The 20,657-nt window shown below is 40.0% G+C and overlaps 1 protein-coding gene across 1 annotated transcript in view; it reads left to right on the top strand.

Annotated features, from left to right (window-relative positions):
- Nucleotides 1-20,383, top strand: part of arhgef40 (Rho guanine nucleotide exchange factor (GEF) 40) — a 65,997-nt gene extending 45,614 nt beyond the window's left edge. Inside the window, exons 22-26 of the mRNA XM_079579859.1 lie at nucleotides 146-325; nucleotides 1,903-2,083; nucleotides 5,639-5,749; nucleotides 15,387-15,487; nucleotides 19,522-20,383. Coding sequence (XP_079435985.1) covers nucleotides 146-325; nucleotides 1,903-2,083; nucleotides 5,639-5,749; nucleotides 15,387-15,487; nucleotides 19,522-19,656 — 708 coding nt within the window. The 3' untranslated portion in view covers nucleotides 19,657-20,383. The remainder of the gene's footprint in view (nucleotides 1-145; nucleotides 326-1,902; nucleotides 2,084-5,638; nucleotides 5,750-15,386; nucleotides 15,488-19,521) is intronic.
- Nucleotides 20,384-20,657: the final 274 nt, after the last annotated feature.

The raw sequence follows: 20,657 nt of genomic DNA, 5'->3' as shown, positions 1-20,657 counted from the left end.
TTACTGCCCACACATATTGTTTTGCAAATGCCTTCCATCCACATCCATATTTTCCACACAGTCACGTTATAATAGATCATTACTTTTCGTATTATTTATGGGGAAATGTGTGAAATAGCCCCGTTGTTCCGTTGTGTGATTTCAGATGCCCGTCGCGGAGCGGGGCGAGCTGGTGCGTCACGGGGCGCTCACCGTGTGCGGCGGCCCTCGCAGGAAACGCAGCGGGGTCCGAAACGTCTTCCTCTATCAACACGTCCTCGTCTTCACCAAGCACAAGAGCCCCGCCCCGGGACGAAACAGCTACAGCTACAAGCACTGCATCAAGGTGCCACTCCACCCCCCCCCCCTGCGCTAACCACTCTTTTTAAGCACCTTTTCTTTTTTTTTTTTTCAACTCCTCCTAGTCAATTTCTCATTACCATCCTCTCTATGGGGTGCTCTGTTTGAAGAGGGTTTTTGAGAGAATCCAATTTCACTATTGATTAATTTGAGAGATGACATAAATCAGTGAAGCCTTTCTTAGTTGTTATTTTGGAGAACAAGACAAAATTGTAAACGTGGTCTCATTTTTTTTTTACCACACTCTCTATTTTGTGAAAGTGTTATACCCCCGCTGACCACTAGATGATTCTTTTTTTCTTTTCATCAAGGGGCAGCACATATTGAAGCACTTAACTTTTAAATGGGTGCTTTCAGATTAGGTTTGACCTTGTCCCAAATCGTTTATTCAGCACTGGAGCCTTTTTGCCGGGTCTGTCTCACACTAAAATCTATCTATTGCATTTTTGGGCCAATTCAGCAAGAACTAGGCTTGATCTCTAAACCTCCTCTCCAGTTTGGCTTCACCCAAATTTAAAAGCAGAAAAAGTGACAGAAGAGCGACAAAAATGTGCCGGAAAAAGACAATAAAAAAGAGGCAAAAACACACGACGAAAGAGTGATGGGGAAGCAAGAAAGAAGGTGATGACAATGAGATGAAAAAGCAACGAATATAAAAAAAGCAAAGACAAGAGCGGAACAAAAACTCTTCTAAAATGTGACACTAAAGAGTGATGAAAAAGAAGAAGAAGAAAGCCGCAAAAGAGTGACAAAAATGTCTTAAAAAAGTGACCAAAACATGACAACCCTCCCGCCTCCTCAAAAAAAAAAAAAAACGCTTAAAATATGCAAAAAAGTGGCAACAAAAAAGTTACAATCAGTGCTGTAGGTCTTAGCTTTCAAATACATTGTCACACTGGCCTCTAGGCTGTAAACTCCAATTGAGAAGCTTTCAGAATTGGGTAAAGGCGACCTGAAGAAAATGCACTTGGCCTCAATCAAGCACATTTTCTCCAGTGCAACCTGGAGCTTACAGCCTATAGGCCAGTGTGACGCCTCATTTGAAAGCTAAGACCTACAAAACCTGATCTAAGATCTTTCCTTCTTTGCCGTCACTTTTCTGTCGTATTTTTGGTGCCATTTTGTCGCTATTTTGTAACAGTTTTGTTTTTTGTTTTTTGACGCTTTTTTTGCTGCGTTTTCATCCTCATTCACGTCTGTTTTTGTCGCTATTTTGACGCTTTTTTTTCAAGATGCTTTTTTTCAAAACGCTTTCAGATTTGGGTAAAGTCGAACTGGAGAAAATGCACCCCTGCAGATCTTTAAAAAAGTGTTTTCTGTTGTGTTAAAATGTTGTCTATGAAATTCATTGTGTGGTTGTTGTGAAAGACAAGCACGACTTGGATAGAGCCTTGGAGCTTAATTTATTCAGTAAATGAATAGGTGTTGTGAGCTTGTACAGCTGTGAAAACGCTCAACCCGAGGTATAGTTTTTCTCACTCTGTCACTAATTCCAAATGTTAATTCTGTCACTTCTCGCGTTTCCTCCGAATGATGAAGTGGTGGGTGTCTTTTCTTCCTCAGACGGGGGAGATGGGCCTGACTCAGAGCGTTGGCGAGGACGGGCTGAAGTTCGAGGTGTGGGTTCGTTCGGCCCCTCGCACCAGGGACTGCCTCACGCTGCAGGCCCCCGACCGAGAGAGCAAGGAGGCCTGGACTCACGACGTGGCCCACCTGCTGTGGACCCACGCCATCAACAACACAGGTACCACTGTAGAGACTCTTTAAACAGGGTGTCCGCAGGGCTTTAAAGGGCACCACAGGAATATATCGCAAAACCACTGAGGGTGCCCATCTGATAAGGATTTGCACTTTAACCTCTTAACCCCCGCCTTAACCACTTTTAAGTCACTTTTTTTTTTTAATTTCTTTCATTGCTCTTTAGTTGTGTTTTCTTCACATTTTTGCCACTTTTTTTTATCGCTTTTTGTGACTTTTTTTTTGCTCTTTTCCTTCTCTTTTCTTGTTGCCTTTGGGTGCCATGTTATATCCAACCCATTACTGTGCTGCCAGTTAGTCTACAGAACCTCTTAGTACTACCTGAATGAGTGCCATCTAGTTTGGCTTTACCCATATCTAAAAGCTTCTTGATAAAAGTGTCAAAATAGCAACAAAAATTAGATGAAAGTGAGATGAAAGTGAGATGAAAGTGAGACGAAAGTGACGAAAACGCAACTGAAAAGCCACAAAAGATCAAGTAGTCCGGTTCACTATGTCTATATCTCCACTGTTGTAGGATTTTCATGGAGTATGAAACCTTATGGTATAAGCAATGAGAAAAACAATGTTTCCATTTGCCCTTGTCATTTGGTAAAATTGTGCAATTATATCATTATTTTTCCATCAGAGTGAATGGGGAGTTCTGGTCATCTCCATGAAACATATGACAAGGGTTTCATTGACTTTTTTGATTCTGCAAAATTGTTTAAATTCCGCCAATGTTTTTGGTAGTTTTTTTTATTCCCCATATAAATGTTTTTTTTCCCGCTATTATCACACCTTATTTTTGTGCACATCAGAGTAAATGGAAACAATTTTCTGACTGTATTTCTGACAAAATGTATAGTTTAGATAGCAGCGAAATTACATAGTGAACAGGACGAAACAAAAGGTTACAAAATGTGACAAAAACATAGCAACAACGTGAGGGAATCGATCTGTTTAGATGAGTTTTGAAGGCCTTAGCTTTCAAATGAGGCGTTACTGTGGCCTATAGGCTGCAACCTTTTTTTCCCATACTGTGATATGTTCTTGCCTGAGCTTTGACAAGATGATACATACCTGTCTGGTCTTTGTGCCCGTGAAAGAACGTGGTCGCTTCTAATCTCACCCTCATTTGGGGCCATAGGAATACATTGTGAGAGGCCAAATGCTAACAACATCTTTGGTCAGTTTGCGTGACTGAGCGCACGCACAAAAACCAGACAGGTACGCATCAACTCGTCTAAGCTCAGGCAAGAACATATCTCAGTGTGGAAAAACGGTGGCCTGTTCCTTTAAATTTGGGTGAAGCTGAATCACAAATTTCAAATAGTGGTGAAACTTTCATTTATACGTTTTACAGAAGATGTCAGGTCAGATTTTGAGACTTTGTAGCAGAAAAATAATGAAATCTGTTGTGTTTATAGATTTATATTGGCAATTTTATCCACACATTCTAATAAAGCATGTTCAATTCTGTTAACTTTTTCTATATGGCCAAGTGATGAGTCAAAATACTGATGTTTACAAGCACTCATGCTAATAAAAACATGATACATTTTCAATACCCGCCCTGTTTATCGGCCACACCCTGCCTTTCTAATACGGTGCAGCCGCAGATCACATGCCACATCCACTTAAGGCCCTGCCATTATGTTTGGGGCTCGCGTTACAGCGTTACATGGATCATGATGCTCTCTCTGGCTGCTCTTATAATGCAGTCACTTGTTGGCATTTTGCGTGGGGGTGTCCTCATCTCACCACCTTCCCTATGAAAACAATAGCGCTGAAAAATAGGACAAGTGGATTCTTTAGACTGCTGAAAGCGGCCAGCTGAACTACAAAAGGTCTTTTATACTTGCAAAGCACAGGCAATATGGAGAGAAAGAGCAAGGCAATATGGGATTAGGTGTTGTGAACTTCTGAATTGTATAACCAGAGTATTTAACACAAACATGTCTAGTTGCCGGTGCGATTATATTATTGAGTTGTATTTCTAATGCTCTCTGTGTTGTTCTCTGTGTTGAGTTGCAAAGGGGCGGAAATAATCCTGATACATTTAGCTTTAGCTTGGAAATTTTGGGACTTTTCCTGTCTCTAACTCCGATCATGACAAACGGTGACCAGTACTGTAGGAGGAGTGGGCGGAGCCATTAACCTCTTAACCCCCATCTGAACTGAGCACTTTTTCTCCAGTTTGGCTCTACCCAAATGTAAAAGCTTGAAAAAAAAAAGCATCAAAATAGCGAAGCAAGCAAGGATGAAAATGTAGCAAAAAGGAAACAAAAGAACAACAAAAACATGATGAAAACACAGCAAAAAAAATGACCAAAAAGTGGCAAAAACACGAAAAGAAAGCAACAAAAAAAACAAATGAAAATCAACAAAAACAACTAAAATATGACAGCTTAGCGGCAAAAAATTGACACAAAAATAGCAATAAAATAGTAATTAAAAAATGACAAAAACACAACAACAATGCTTCAAAATTGTGACAAAAACGCGGTGACAATGCAACAACAAAGTGACGATCGGTTTTGTAGGTCTTAGCGTTCAAATCAGGCGTTACACTGTCGCTCTCCAGTCAAGAAGCTTTTAGATTTGGGTAAAGCCGAACAGGAGAAAATGCGCTCGGTTCAGGCGAGGGGTAATTATAGACTATTAAAACAATATACCCCTCCTTGAACCGCCACCCTAACATGGTGGAGGGGTTTGAGCACCCGAATGATGCTGGGAGCTCTGTTGTCCGGGGCTTCGTGTCCCTGGTAGGGTCTCCCATGGCAAACAGGTGACGGATCAGACAAAGAGCGGTTCAGAAGCCACTTATGAGAGACCAACAGGCCCGGTTAGAACCAGCTCCAACAGCTGCCCCCACGACCCGGCAACGGACAAGTGGAAGAAGATGGATGGATGGATGGATGGATGGATGGTTGGATGGATGGATGGATGGATGGATGGATGGATGGATGGATGGATGGATGGATGGATGGATGGATGGATGGATAAAACAATATAATATTGTTATACTGACCAGCTGTATTGAATATATGTAAGACGAATACAAACATGGATCGGGTCTATCATTCTATATCCCAAAGCTCTTCTTTGTTTTGGCCACAGCCTAAAACACTGTCCGCTTCATACCCTGGTGTCAGAATTATCTCTGCTGTGATAGATATGTTAATGTATAGCAAATCAAATGTTTATGCTTCAGTTTATATCTGTCTGTAAAGAAGCAGCCCTCTGTTGTGTTAATTCTCTGTCTATTCCCATGGAAAATTGCAGATTAAATGTGATTGCAATTCATCTTGAAGTAAATCTGCAAAAACAGTCAATGTGCAATGAAAATGCCACAATGTACACTTTTGGTTTGCCTCCACCTTCTAACATATTTCCTCAAGTGTTTGCTTCCTGACCTGAACTCCCCCACACAGACGACACCTTCCACTACAACTGTGTAACTACTTCAGCAACAAAGTTCTTGAGCAGTTGTACTTGTGCCTGTACCTGAGGCCTGTAACGTGAGTTCTTTATGTGCTTTGCGTTTTGTTTGATGCAGAGTTGTGTCTGAAGGAGTCTCTGTGCATGGGGATTTCCAGTCGGCTGCTGCTGGACGCGTCTGGAACTCAGGCCAATGAGCTGGACTCCATCAGCACCATCAGCGATCGAGGTAAGACCTTTAACAAACCTCATCGCACTTCTTTAGGCACATACAGTAATTAAGGGAGCCAAATCATGCACAATCCACGTTTTCAGCTCGTCAAAACCACACCTGGACTGTTATTTCACTTCATTCACACACTTTTGAGTAATCCTGTTAACTGCTAAAGCCCTCTAATCTGTACTTCCTGTTTTATTGCGTCGTACAAAAAACACAAAACTGTCTTCCACATTTTTAAAGCCCATAATGCAACATTAGATCCGCTCTAAACATTTCTGTTTGTTCACCATGGTGCCGCATTTTAGCTAACCCCGCTGTTTGATCAAAAAGAACATTTTACTGTGTCGTTCCCGCTGCTGCCTGCGGGGGGAGCACAGTCTAATCCTTATATAGACATTATTTCACATTGTAAAGCATAAAATATCAACGCTCAGGTACCCAGAAGAAGGTTTTATATGTGTAATACAACCACTATTTGTAAAATTCTTTCAAGAAATTAGGTCACGGCCTGTGTCGATTTTTTTTTTTACAGCTTTTAGAAATACTCAAAGACAAGCTAGCCATTCAATTTAAGATTTTTGAAGGAGAATTTCTGGTTTCTATTGGATTCCGTGTGAGACACATGGGTTTATGATTATGACTGTATAGAAGATCAGATAAGATAATCCTTTATTGATCTCACAATGGAGACATTCACTTGTTACATTCGGCACTTAATAAGATCACTCAGGGTGTGCAAAATAGACAGGAAATGTGCAAAGGAAATGTGCAAACAGTCAAATAGTAAAAAAAAAGAAAAAAAAGGCGATATCTTATGTACATTGAGTAAATGCAAAAATCTGAAGTGGCAGAAATATAAAAAATAAAGCCATACACCTCAACCAGCCCCAGATTATAGTCAGGGCTCTTAAAGGAACAGGCCACTGTTTTTCCATACTGAGATATGTTCTTACCTGAGCGTAGACGAGATGATTCGAACCTGTCTGGTCTTTGTGCACGTGGAACCATCTTTGGTCTTTTTGCATGACTGAGCGCACGCCCAAAAAACAGACAGGTACGCATCAACTCGTCTAAGCTCAGGTAAGAACATATCTCAGTATGGAACAACGGTGGCCTGTTCCTTTAATCTTCTATACAGACAGGCCTAACAGAGATATCCGAGGTTTAGAGTTTGTGCTGACAATCTGCGTCGACCAACTGCACTGTGTCATCCTTTGGAATTAATATCTATAGGCGAGGAGCATTTAATCTTGTAATAGACATAATCTCTTTTGTATTATAGGTAACCGAGCCTCCATAATAAAATAATTTGGTGTAGTGTTTTTAATCCTAGCCCCTGCAGTTGTACGCTTCACTAGACTGATACCGAAAGTCTAAACCGCTTCCTCTCTGGAACCGTGGCCGCGGGGAGTCGCTTTGGTTTTTCGTGACCGGATTGGATTACAGGATTGTTCAAACTTGCTGGAATTGACGCGGCCTTGAGATTACACCCAGGAAGCTAAATGGGTCTCTGTAAGTGACGGAATAATGCACATATGTGGGATTTTTGTCTCCGAGCCCCAAGGCGACGCTATGAATTTTTGATATTTGTTTCGACCTGAGAGATACTGAAGAGCAGTGACACGAGACCATGTAGCGCTGACAGTGACATATTTTCCTCTGCCTTGTTCAAACTGTAGCATGCCAAGTTTCATGTCTTGTTTATCTTCCTCAACAGATAAAGAATATTAATAGAAATACATCTTCAGTTTCATACATAATGTGAAAAGTGTGGTGAAAAAAGTGGTGTCTAAGCAAGAAATATCAAAATGACATCTTAATATACAAGTTTGTGGCGGTGGATTGGTGGTATTTATTATTATTAGTATCTGATATTGCATGGTGATTGAAACAAACCCAGCTTTGATCAAGTATTGGTTTCAGGGTTTCCACAATAAGGGGTGCAGAAGGTGCAGTTACATGTATGACCTGAGGTGGCAGTAGTGAGTATAGAATGGCCAGCTTGCATCTAGTCTCTTTAATATAGAAGGTGCAGTTACATGTGTGACCTGAGGTGGCAGTAGTGAGTATAAAATGGCCAGCTTGCATCTAGTCTCTTTAATATAGAAGCTGCAGTTACTCCTAAGACCTGAGGTTGCAGTAGTGAGCATAAAATGGCCAGCTTGCATCTAGTCTCTTTAATATAGAACCTGCAGTTACTCCTAAGACCTAAGGTGGCAGTAGTGAGCATAAAATGGCCAGCTTGCATCTAGTCTCTTTAATATAGAAGCTGCAGTTACTCCTAAGACCTGAGGTGGCAGTAGTGAGTATAAAATGACCAACTTGTATCTAGCCTCTTTAATAAAGAAGCTGCAGTTACTCCTAAGACCTGAGGTGGCAGTAGTGAGTATAAAATGACCAACTTGTATCTAGCCTCTTTAATAAAGAAGCTGCAGTTACTCCTAAGACCTGAGGTGGCAGTAGTGAGTATAAAATGACCAACTTGCATCTAGCCTCTTTAATAAAGAAGCTCCAGTTACTCCTAAGACCTGAGGTGGCAGTAGTGAGCATAAAATGGCCAGTTTGCATCTAGTCTCTTTAATATAGAAGGTGCAGTTACGTGTGTGACCTGAGGAGGCAGTAGTGAGTATAAAATGACCAACTTGCATCTATCCCCTTTTACACATTTATAAGTTCAGTGCATTGTTTTCTCAGTCAGATGAAGACTTTTGTGATATTGCGATATATCAATATATGCAATTTCGCCATCTGTGAGATCAATAAAGTATCATCTTATCTTATTTTATCTTATATTGTGGCTCCTTGCGATACGAATATTGTTCTTTTGCGATATATTATGCAGCCATAATCTAAACTACTTAGAAAATAGCATTTTCCGAGCCCACAACAATACAAAAAACAAATTCAGCTGCAGTTCTGACTGAATTTGACACAATATTTTTGCTCAAAAGTTTCTCGTCGTGTCCAATTTGGTTTTAAATCTCACAGTTTCCTCTCACTCCTCTGTTTGATTGAATCTTTACAAATCTTGTAACAACAAATCTTACAAGATTTTTTGCATTTGGGGAATAACTAGGCATTAAACAGAATAAATTTGACCGGCTGCCACTGATAGAAACCCTGAGTTTTGTATTTCATCTTATTGCCTTATATGTTTTGGCGGTGCCATCTTGTCTACATGGTTTGTTTACAAATATTGTAAAAAAAGGAAGAAAAAAAAGGTATAAAAAGCCAAATGAATGAACAGATGCATTTGTTTCTGGATGTAGGATTGTGTAAGTCTGTGATGAGCCAGAAGGTCACACATCTTTGTATTATAGCATTTCAGCGGGAGTGTAGTTTACAGCAAAGTCATGGGAGAAGAAGAAAAAACATACCCAAAGCATTTGTCACTCAATTCTTTGAAATGAAACAAACAAAAACACACCGCGTTTTTTTGTGTTTTTTTTCCCATTGTGGCATTTAGAAAAGAGTATTTATCCACTGATCGTTTTTGATTGATTCAAATCCTGGCTTTGTTTTGGAGAAGAAAACAACATTGACATTTTTCTTATTCGTCTTTTGTCCTAAATAATCAAACAGAGTAAATACCACAGAGAGAAAATGATCAGTTCACATCTCAAAAGATTATAATATTGGTTTGAATTCGTGTGAATGAATTCAGCCTTTTCCCTTATTTTGTTCTGGTCCGAAATATCACAAGATGCGCATAATGAACCATGTATAGCCCGTCCTATCTATGTCCAACCCGTTTTTTAAATAAGTCTTTAGTGAAATTTCTACTTTTTGGTAGTTTAACCCTTTATAGGGCACTCATTGAAATACTTTCAACTTAAAGGGGCTAGATGCAAGTTAGCCATTTTATACTCACTACTGCCACCTCAGGTCATACATGTAACTGCACCGTCTATATTAAGACAGTGCAGGATTTTAAAGGCAGTTGTGGTGAACAGGTCTGGGCTCATTCTCCACATTAGGACATGGCTGGAACATTTTAATTTTAACATTTTTAAACTCTGCATAGTCCCTGTAAGAGTGTTATTGGGCGACATAACACAAGTTTAGTTCTGTTGTAACATTATTCAAAAATTTTCAATAGAAAATCAATGTGAGCGATGTTGCCACATTTTGTATTATTTTTTTTCCGCTTAAAGGAACAGGCCGCCGTTTTTCCATACTGTGATATGTTCTTACCTGAGCTTAGACGAGTTGATGCGTACCTGTCTGGTCTTTGTGCGTGCGCTCAGTCACGCAAAACGACCAAAGATGTTGTTAGCATTTGCTCCAAACAGGGGTGAAGTTGGAAGCTACCACACTCTTCCACGGGCACAAAGACCAGACAGGTACGTATCAACTCGTCTAAGCTCAGGTAAGAACATATCACAGTATGGAAAAACGGCGGCCTGTTCCTTTAAGCGGAAAAAAAATAATACAAAAGGTTCATGTATAAAAGATACAAAAAATACTTCCAGATCCTGGGTGTTGCTGGTATTCAGGAGGCGTTGTGTTTTGTGATATTGATGTTTGAATGATCACACATGTCATAGGCAAGAGTGTCTGAAATGTGATTGTGCTTTATGTGCAGTGGGCGGGGTCAGTCACCTCCAATATTGTTTACCTTTTGGCCACATAAAAACATAGACCTGGGATGTATTGGTTCTTTTGTCAGGAAAATACAGTAAGTATGAATAATAGGTGCAACGGCCATGTCCAAATATGGACAAAACTAATTAACATACGCCCTGTTTAAGTATGATCAAATACGGTGCCTGAATGTTCATGCTATAATTTCACTCATTTCACGATGTCCTCAAAAGCAACACATATATCATCACTTTGCACAATTATTCACCAATAAAATGTCTGAGTTTCATTAACTTACCATGAATTTAGCCAGACTTTCAGACTTTAGAGAAAACAGGAAGTGACCAGCCTCTGCTGATTGGTCAAATGTCACAGTAGGGTGATCTCTTCTGATTGGCTGAGTGAGGACTACATGCTTCTTTACCTCACTGATGAAGGCCATATGTAAAGTGTGCAGAAATCATCAAAAATAGCCACTTGCCCTATAAAGGGTTAACAATGACAATCCTGTATCCAATATTATACAGCGCCATTGCGATTGACTGCGGAAATGCGGGAAGCGAATCCAGAAAATTGCATAAACTCTTCAAATTGCATAATCTATTTTGCATAAACTGGTAAAATGCATAAAATGTCATGTTGCATAAACTGTTTAAACTGCATAAAGTGGTAAAATGCATGAATGGGTTAATTTGCATAAATTATGTAAATTGCATAAGCTCTTTAAAATTCATAAATCCTAAATGGCATAAACTCTTAAGTTGCATAAACTGGTTAAATCCCATAAAGTGGTTAATTTGCATAAATTATTAATATTGCATAAACTTTTAAATTCCACTGGTCAAACTGTTGAAATGGCCTCAGTGCTTGATTGGCAGAAGCTGCACAAATGGCTGAAAGGCCTGGAGTCTCCCCATTGGCTGGATTCCCCCATACACACTAATGCGACAGGTCCACATACACACCAATGCAAAAATTTCAAACTCCCGTATAAAAAAACTGGAAATCTGCAGAAGGCCATTTTTTTTCTCAAAACCCACAAGTTGCAGAAGCTGAACATGCACAAAGTGCAGAAATTGCAGAAAATGCAGAAAAAAGTGCAGAAAAGCATGGATTTGCGGCAGCCCCATTATAAGTCAATGGGAAAAATCTCCAACATTTTGGCCGATTGCGGAAAAACCGTAAGTTGCAGAAGTCCCAAAAGTAATAGCACCCTTCTCCTCAACATGCAGAACGTTTTGATGCATAACTTGCATAAATTGCACAAAGCATGAAGGTGCTGAAAGCTCTAGAAAATCGGGAAAAAGATGGAAGAGGAATAATAATAAAGAACATGAAAACCAATAATTGACTGCGGAAGAATTCCGCAGTCAATCAATAACTATGCGCAATATTTGTTTATGGAGACGTGAGGAAAATCGACTTTGACATTCCTATCCTAGCATCTTTACTCAAGCCCAAATGAACACCTAAAGAAAATGTATTGTAAAATTGATGCACTGATTACAAGTTTGTTAAATGTCACTGTTTCCTGCCGTATTTTCAAATCAATTCCACTTTGTGCTTTGTACTTTTCTACTTAATACTCCGGCGTTTTTAATCATTTGTGTAACAGCCCACTTCTCTGGGCGCACGGATGAAAGGCGCCAGATCTTTTTAATAAAGCCATAGCTCTCAGTGGTGCTCTTACTATTTAATTTAGCGCTATCATCTCCCACCTACACACATTATCTGCAACAGGTTTCTATAACAATGTTCCCCAAATGAACGCTTCAAGTGCAGTCGTAATTCTCCATGCAAATGCGGCGGAGAGACGGACAAAGGCGCCCTCTGGAATATTTAGTGGAGAGCTTCTCAAGCTGTGGTGTGCGGGCCAGTGTTGGTACTTGTGTGGAGATTTCTGTTTTGAACTCATGCTGGGTGGTTTTGATATATATTGATATTTGTTCATATATTTTGGTTTTACTTAAATGTTATGTAGTTTCAGCAACACAATGAGCCCACACAATGAGATCAGCTGAACATCCTGAATGACTATCAGTGGATTTCTTCTTCCCTGATGTCGCAGGCATTTTCCAAGATGACAATGCCAGTATTCAATGGACTCACATTGTCATCATTGTCACACATGGATTGTCCACATTAGAGTCCATCAAAGCTAAAGGCAGTGTACTATATGTCATGTGACCTTTTTATTGGTCAGGCAGTGTAAAATCAACTGTTTAACCTCTTAACCAAGCTCGTTTTCTCCAGTCAAGCTTTACCCAAATCTAAAAGGTTCACCTCATTGGAAAGCTAAGACCAACAATACTCATTTATACAGATTGTTGCCCCTTTCCTGTTACTCTTTTGTTGCTTTTTTGTCACATTTTCCTCACTTTTTTCTCACTTTCTTTTGTCACTTTACAGTTAGTTACAGTTAGTTTTTGTTGCTATTATGTTGCTATGTTTTTTCAAAAAGCAGAAGAGTATTCCAGGTCACTTTGGTCGCTCCTCTTTCCACGGATGAAGTGCAGCAATCTGTATTTCCTAGATTTTGTTGTTTCATAGAGCAGTGGTTCCCAAAGTGGGGGTCAGGATCCCCTGGGGAGCGGTAGACTGAAGTGGGGGTTGAATATTTTTACATTTATGACATTGAATTTGATGTATTTTTCACTGAAAACAGCGTATTATTGTGAAATTGAGCCAAATATCAAAATACAGTATCCAAACTAACATCATTAAACCAGATTTTTTATGTTTTGCATCTTCAATCATTATGATGCTAATTTTATTTTACAAATCCTGAGTTGTAGGTTGAGTGATTTTGGTGGTTGCGGCCTGTAAAGTTTGTGAACACAAAACCCTCCTTAAAGATGCATTATGCAACTTTTTATGCGAACAAAAAAGTTGACATTTGTACATATTTGACCATGTAGTGACCCAGTGGTTGCATGAGTGGTCAGCATGGCGCCTTTGCTTTTGATCACAGTGGTCTCTGCAATGCGCCAGGATCAATTGTTTTGTAGGATTTCTGGTGAGACACTCCGTCAGCAGTGAAAACCTTCCAAACATTTGATCCTGGAGCGTCCTAGAGGCCACCATTATTGAAAGTAAAGGCGTCATGCTGACCACTCATGCAGCCCCTGGGTCACTGTAAGGTCAAATACACACAAATGTCAACTTTTTTTTTCCACCTATAAAGCACCTTTAACATTTCAAAGCCCATAATCCATCATCAACATTGCTCTGCGTGTTCTTGCTCAAACTGTGTTCTTCACGGTGCCATGGATTTGCTAGTTGAAAGGGAAAGCTTGTTGGCCACATGTCCATCTATAGACCTTGTTTGGATCCTTGTCCTCTTACCTTTGCTGTCTTTAGACCTGTGCTGGACCTGTTTCACCCGGTCCTGCTGGTGTAAGGGAGGCCTCACACACAGAACAGAGGAGATATTTACGGTCAGCCTCATAATTGGGTCATTGTGAGAAAACAGCATTCTCTGCATTCCGGGAAATACATGTCTGGGATATTTGCGACACTAGAAATTGATGAGTCATTGTACATTTTGTATATTTTTGCCAGAAGAGCGGAGCTAACTGCGCGACTACGAGCCTTAGAGAGGACGCTGAAACGATCCCGTTTTATTAACAGATAAATCAGTGAGATTAATTTCACAACGAACCTTCATGTGAGATAAGCCATAATTGACTTCCTGAGTCATGCAGATAATGTTTTGGTAAACAGTGGAGAGATTTGACCTTGTCATATCAACAGCTTATAACGGCGTGTACAAAGCAGGAGAAATGTTTACAGCAAAGTGGTGCTGGAAACCTCTTTCTCACACACAAAGAGGGTGTTATATTTTTGTCTATGTGGTACGTTTTTCTTTTTTTTTTACTATAAATCAACTTTCAGCATCATTGTAGAGCGGTGGTTTTGGTCTGGCGTTTGCCTTTCTCAAACAGCAAAGATGTCATCAGGAAATACATCATACTGGGATATTTTGCAACACTGAGACTTTCTAATCTGGCTTTGGTTTTGACTCTTCGTTAAACAACATGGTTCTAGTCTTTTTATCCATCAATCTTCTTGTCTATGTAAATGTGTAGATCCTCTAGCTCTCAAAATGATTTTCTTCTAATGATGTCAGCTATATTATTCTTATTATGTATATCATTCCAGATTGTGTGCGGTCTGTAAACAAAACAAAGGATTTTATAATTACCTGCACCACTTCTGAGGGTAAAAGCGACTATGTGCCGCCACGGTCTTATCAATGAATAAGGAAGGCTCCGACCGTTCGACCCCCGTGTGTTCCCAGTCCCTCTGCAGATTTGTAAAGGCCAGGGCCGCCCCCGGGGCCTTGGGTCGTTTGACATTCACAGCCCGGTGCAGTGCCCTCTCTGCTCACCAGGTGTCTCGCTGAGCTCTCCGTGCACGTGCTGTCCCCCGAGACCCCGCTCCCTGCTCCGTGTTAGAAATTCATTGAGCGGATGAAAAAAAGGGAAAAAACGAAAGAAAGGGGGGGGGGGGAATCTGCCTCCTCACTGTTGGCTGCACGCTGTCTTTGTCTCGTCTTACGTTAGACTTGGGAAATATGTCGTCTTCAACATGTGCTTTTTTTTTTCCTGATTTAGACAAGTAGACAAGTTCTGACCCAGTTTGGACTTAATCTTCTCCAATTCAGGTCTATTGTATACTCGGTTTAAGCCTGATTACATGCACATTCAAATGCATCATGAGGTGTGAAAAGTTTATTTTAAAACCACTGCCCTACAAGATCAAGCATATCATCAATAACAATAAACACATAGAAAAAAAAAGCTTCATAAACTGCCAGTGAAAAATATTAAGGATTAAAAGACCAGACTTCTTGCTGGGTTGGTGAAAATGAAAAGTCTGGGGCTCCAATTGTTTCATCTGGGGCTTAAGTGTTATAATAAGACACTAACAATATCTGGAGTTGTTTCCATAGAGTTCATTCATTACTTCTTTTTGTTTAGTTTGTGTTAAGTTTTAGACACAATGTATTCCATCCACATTAATGTTCAGGCTTGTTTGAGTGATGGTATTTTCTTCACAGTGCACAGCAGCTGCTCGGACTCCTCGTCGGTGGGCAGTCAGAAGGAAGGGGAGAGCGGGAGAGACCCGAGGAGGAGCTCCGGGTCAACCGGTTACTCACAGGTGAGAACGGCATCATGGGAAAGTAAGAGACAAATGAAAGCACGTCACATTTCTGAGGTGTTTTACGTTTTCTTCATTTTCACTCATTTTAAGTTTGGCTTTGTCGCTCCATGAGTCTATAAGGGATTGATAATCAGGCCCGTTTCCGTAGCAACTCAACAACTCAACAACTTTTCAATGATCCGAAGTCCCACAAAATGTTACTGAAATGTAGTAAATATTTGAGCTAAGCTTTTAATCCTAAACATTGTATTGATTCAAGATTGATTTATCATTATCAATATGTAATAGATCTTTAAATTTGGCTAAAATGTCGGCCATGTTTTTTAACCTCTAAACCCCCACCTGAACCGAGCACATTATTCCAGTTTGGTTTTACCCAAATTTAAAGCTTCTTGAAGAAAGCATTTAACTAGTTAGTGAATGAGAAGAAAATGAGGATGACACAGACAACAAAAAAGCCACAAAAGAGCAACAAAAGTGACAAAAATGTGACAAAAAAGTGATGGGAGCAAAGGGGCAAAAATATGTGGAAAACGCAAGAAAAAAAAGTCCACAAAAGAGCAACAAAATTGACCAAAATGTGACAAAAACACAACAAAAAAGTGACCAAAAAAGCAAGAAAAGTGCAACAAAAATGGGACATAAACGCAACAAAAAAGTTGCCAAAAAATAACAAAAAAGTGGCAAAAATGTGATGGAAACCCAATGAAAAAGCCTCAGAAGAGCAGCAAAAATGAGATGAAAAAGAATGTGACAAAAGCGTCGACAACACGGCAACAGCGCCAGGAAAAAGATCCTTTAAGATCAGTTTTGTAGGTCTTAGCTTTCAAATGTGGTGTTGCTCTGCGGCCCAAAGTCTGTAAGCTCCGGTCGAGAATATTTTAGCCGAACTGAAGAAAATGCACTCGTTTAAGGCAAGTGGTAAATTTAACTGTACTTTAAAGACACCTTATTTTTTCCTTCTAGTATTAAAACTAAATCAGTTTTGTATATTGCATTTTTTTCGCGAACTTACAGGTTTGTGTTCCTGCATTCCTGGGATTACGACCCTGAGAGGTGACCTTAAAGTTGTGAAATGTGTCTTTAAACTCGCCCTGTGAAGAAGTTAAAGTTAATACGTTAGAATTCTTTAAATAGGGAAGAAAAGAGTTGATTGATGGGTTCTGGGGTCTGATTCTCCCTTCACATCTATATCTATGTGGGATTTCCATTACTTTTCATGCTGTAATTGCTATAAAAAGCATATTTCTGTGATTCTTTACATCATGGAGGTTTTCAAAGAGAGTGTTGATACTTCCATTTGTGTGAAAAAAAACCCCACCATTTCAAGTCACCGTTTTTGAATTTGCACCTTCTCCCTCCTAATACCTATACTCCTGCCCTTATGATATACTTGGTAAGCATTTGAGCGCCTGCAAAGCCCCGCCGCCTCTATATATATGTTATGAATACCGCGCGCCTCTTCACCCGGCGCTGCGAGCGCAACAACAATACCTGGCTCCGCAGCTCATCGCCGGAGTTTAAATGAATTTGCTCGACACAAACACCTCGCATTCTCTCCCATCTTCTTATCGGGTAAACAGAAAAATGACAGATTGGCAAACAGACTGCGGCGGGAGCAGATTGACAGACAGACGGACACGGGCAGATAGCACAAACACAGCGATATTCAACAACACGAGCCGCGCACATGAACACTGAATAAAAATGTGACTTTTTCCCTTCTTTTTTTTAATTTTTTTTTTTTTTTTATACAGTCTCCCTCCACAGCCGTGTAACTGTCATCTCAATAACTGTAAGTCACTCCGCTTTTACGACATATTCCACTCTCTCTCTCTCTCTCTCTCTCTCTCTCACCCGTGTTGTCAGCGTTCCCTGCAATGTTCACTTTGTTAATTTGCACATTTCTGCTTGGCTTGTGCTCAACTAACAGAAAGCAGCTTGTATTTTGTTTCCAGCTCTAACTGTAGCCAAACGACTGACTGCTTCGACTCTCGCGACTAAAAGGTCACCTATTCGCCAAAACTTCAGGACACCGAGGTCACTCGTGGGCCGAACAAAATTAGGACATGATTATAGTAGTTAAAAATGACTGCTAATCGGATTTGTCAATGATTCAGCTTCTTCGTTTTCTGGGTACTGTTACATTTTTATTAATACTGATACTTTAACGATACTTTGTTTTTGACACCAATACCTGAACGATACTTTTTTCCGATACCAATACTAAAATATTTGTTGTCGAAAACCAGAAAAAAGAGCAATAATGTGTGGAAGATCTGCACATTACAATATCCGGTTCTTCCCCATGTCAAGAAATGTGTGAAAAATGTGGAATAATTTGGGGAGGGGAATGGGGGGAAATTGGAAGGAATAGGGAAAATATTGATAATTAAACATTAGTAGAAAATGAGGTAAACAAGATAAAATTGGGGCAAAAATAAGAAAAAAAAACTGGGGAAGAAATTGAGGGAAACGGGGCAAACATTGGGCAAAAAAAGGGAAAAATTGGAAGAAATTGAGGTAAAAAATAAGAATAAAAATGTATCCAAAAATGGGGGTAAATTCAGGACAAAAATGGGGTAAAAATTGGGAGAAATTGTGGCAAAATCAAGGAGAAAATTGAGGCAAAAAAAAAAAATAGGGAAAATCTTATAAATTTAAAAATTAGGGAAACAAATTGGGAAAATTAGAAAAAAAATGTTTTTTTAAATTTGGGGAAAATAGGGCAAACATTGAGCAAAACATTTTTTCATTTCCTTTAATGCTGTCCCTGGACCAACAGCATCAAAACTTGGATCTGAAGATTATTATTTTTTCGGTACCTGTTTTTGATACTTTTTTTTTCTCCGATACCGGTAGTACCTAAGCATTTTTTTTTTTTTTTTTCGATACCAGACTGGTATTGTTTAACAGTACCCAGCCCTAATCAGTATGTCTAAACTGAATGTAAACCACATCTCAACCTGAAAAAAACAGTTCACGTAAATGCGTTGTTAAAACATCAGTTAAATGTTCTCAAACTAAAATGAATGAAGTCTAAAATTGCAGATGAGTCTCGCCTGAAGAAGCCCAAGTACGACTTCTTAACCTTATATTTCAAAATCAGGACTCTGCAAACGTGGAGATCCTCAAACATATCCGGAAAAAAAGTTGCAATGAAAAGGCCTGTCACGATAGCAAGTTATGAAGTTCGATATATTGATGCAGGAAAATATCACGATAAACGATATTATTTATTCTAAATTCTATAACGATGCTTGATACTTTCAACTCTAAAACATTAAATTGACTGTAGTGCATAATCATCTCCTGCAAAGTATATGAAATGAGGCTAATCTGCTGCTCATTTGTTATTTATTGAACGATAAGTTGATGTAGTAATTATTTGTGTATAACAAAATTAAATCAAATGTTTAGGGCCAGCGACAGGTAAAGGGAGTTGTATTGTATTGACTGCAAACCTGCTCTAAAGCATCTGCAGGATACAGAGCTATTTCCATTTTTGTGGAGATTGTAATTGTTTGTAACTGTTTACATAATCCTTAGAAAGCAATATCCTGTTACCATGAAGCATTTTAATGAATAAAACCTGCTAACCCTGTATAGACCTCTATACAAACAGGTTCTGATTCTGGTATTAGTTTAGCGGTTCATATTTCAGTCTTCTCTCCCGAGTTAATGCTCCTTGAATTGTTTAGAATATGCACTGGGAATCTTGATTTCCAAACAGGAATTTCTATTTTAATCGCAATCCCAATACTTAAAGCAATTTGTGGAACCTGCTTGAGACATTAAGACACACAGATATAGAAATACAGTGAATATGCTTCATTTTGCAATATCTCAACATCCCCCACTTCTTTGTTAGACCATTTTTCATTGAAAGAAGCATTGAAAGACATAGGTGACCTTTCATTTCCAGCATGCATGGATGACAGTGAAGTGCGTGGATCTACCAAGCATGCCAGAACGATACATGTAAACCAAAGAAACGTCCTGTAATTGCAACATTCTTCTTCTTGTCACAGAAACTGGATCTGCCCAAGTTTGTCCTCATCTCAAACAGCACTTATGAACTACAGAGCGGACATTCCCATGCGGACTGTGTTTTGGGATCACTCCGTTCGTCCAAAAACCTCCCCCCAAAGAGAGACGCCGAGTGATCCGGTGTGCCCCCGCTCAGCCCCGTGTCAAGCACCAGCGGGGATCTCTTCACTCACTCACTCCTTCCCTCCGCTCTCCGCCATTTTGGATCTGCCCGTCTCAGTTGCTGGCAGAGTCACTGACACCAAAGGCACTTCAGCCACACAGAGCGGCCATTGTTTGCCCCGCGGCTCCCCCACTAAGGCCAAACCACTTGGTCTCTATGAACCACTGCCTTTTCTGTGCTGGCTATAGCGTCACCGTATCCATCACTAGACAGTAAACAGGAAGTCATACTAATAATAATAATAATAACAGTAAGCGACACAGATCTGGCGTGGGACTGCAAGATTTAGACTGTTTATGGATGGAGAAGAGATTTTTTTTTTTTTTTCCCCCTTCTCGGCTCATGCCCAAATGCGGCGTAGACAAGGTGTGATTGGATCTATGTAAATGAGCACACACATGCGCTCAGGCTTATTGTTGGGAGGCACTGGTGCTATATTCATGCTGTGGACATTAGAGCAAAACGTCTGGTACAGCCACAAAGCGGAAGGAAAGTCCGTCAATCCGCGACATATCCTTTCAGTGTTTGCTCAAGCTAATGCTATTACAGCAATAAGGATTAATGACTGTTTACAAAACTGATCCTGTTGTCGGGGCACTGTGTGAAGTGTAAATGAAAAAGATGGCGGTTATACTGAATCCGCTAAAGCTCTTCCAAAATGTATCGTGTACTGTAAGCAATCCAGAAGACTCTCCTGACAGCGTATTGGCTTTGGTGGAAAGAGTTGGCAAAATTGTTATAGGTTTACTTCATTGCCATCTTTATTTGACCTGTGCTTCGATGCCGCTGGAGCAAACTATCAGGACCAGTGGGCGGCCGCAGTGCAGTGCTTGGCTCATGGTCAGAAGTGCCTATTGTGCATGTTTTGGGTTGATAGCCAAAGCCAACCCAGGATATACGCACATGCAATCTCCACACAGAAAGGACCATTTTCTTTCCAGTCACATGACGGGG

The sequence above is a fragment of the Gobius niger genome (assembly GCF_951799975.1).
Source record: "Gobius niger genome assembly, chromosome: 21".
Taxonomy (NCBI): Eukaryota; Metazoa; Chordata; class Actinopteri; order Gobiiformes; family Gobiidae; genus Gobius; species Gobius niger.
Note: the sequence above shows the minus strand (reverse complement) of the source record. Positions and strands in the feature narration are given on the sequence as shown.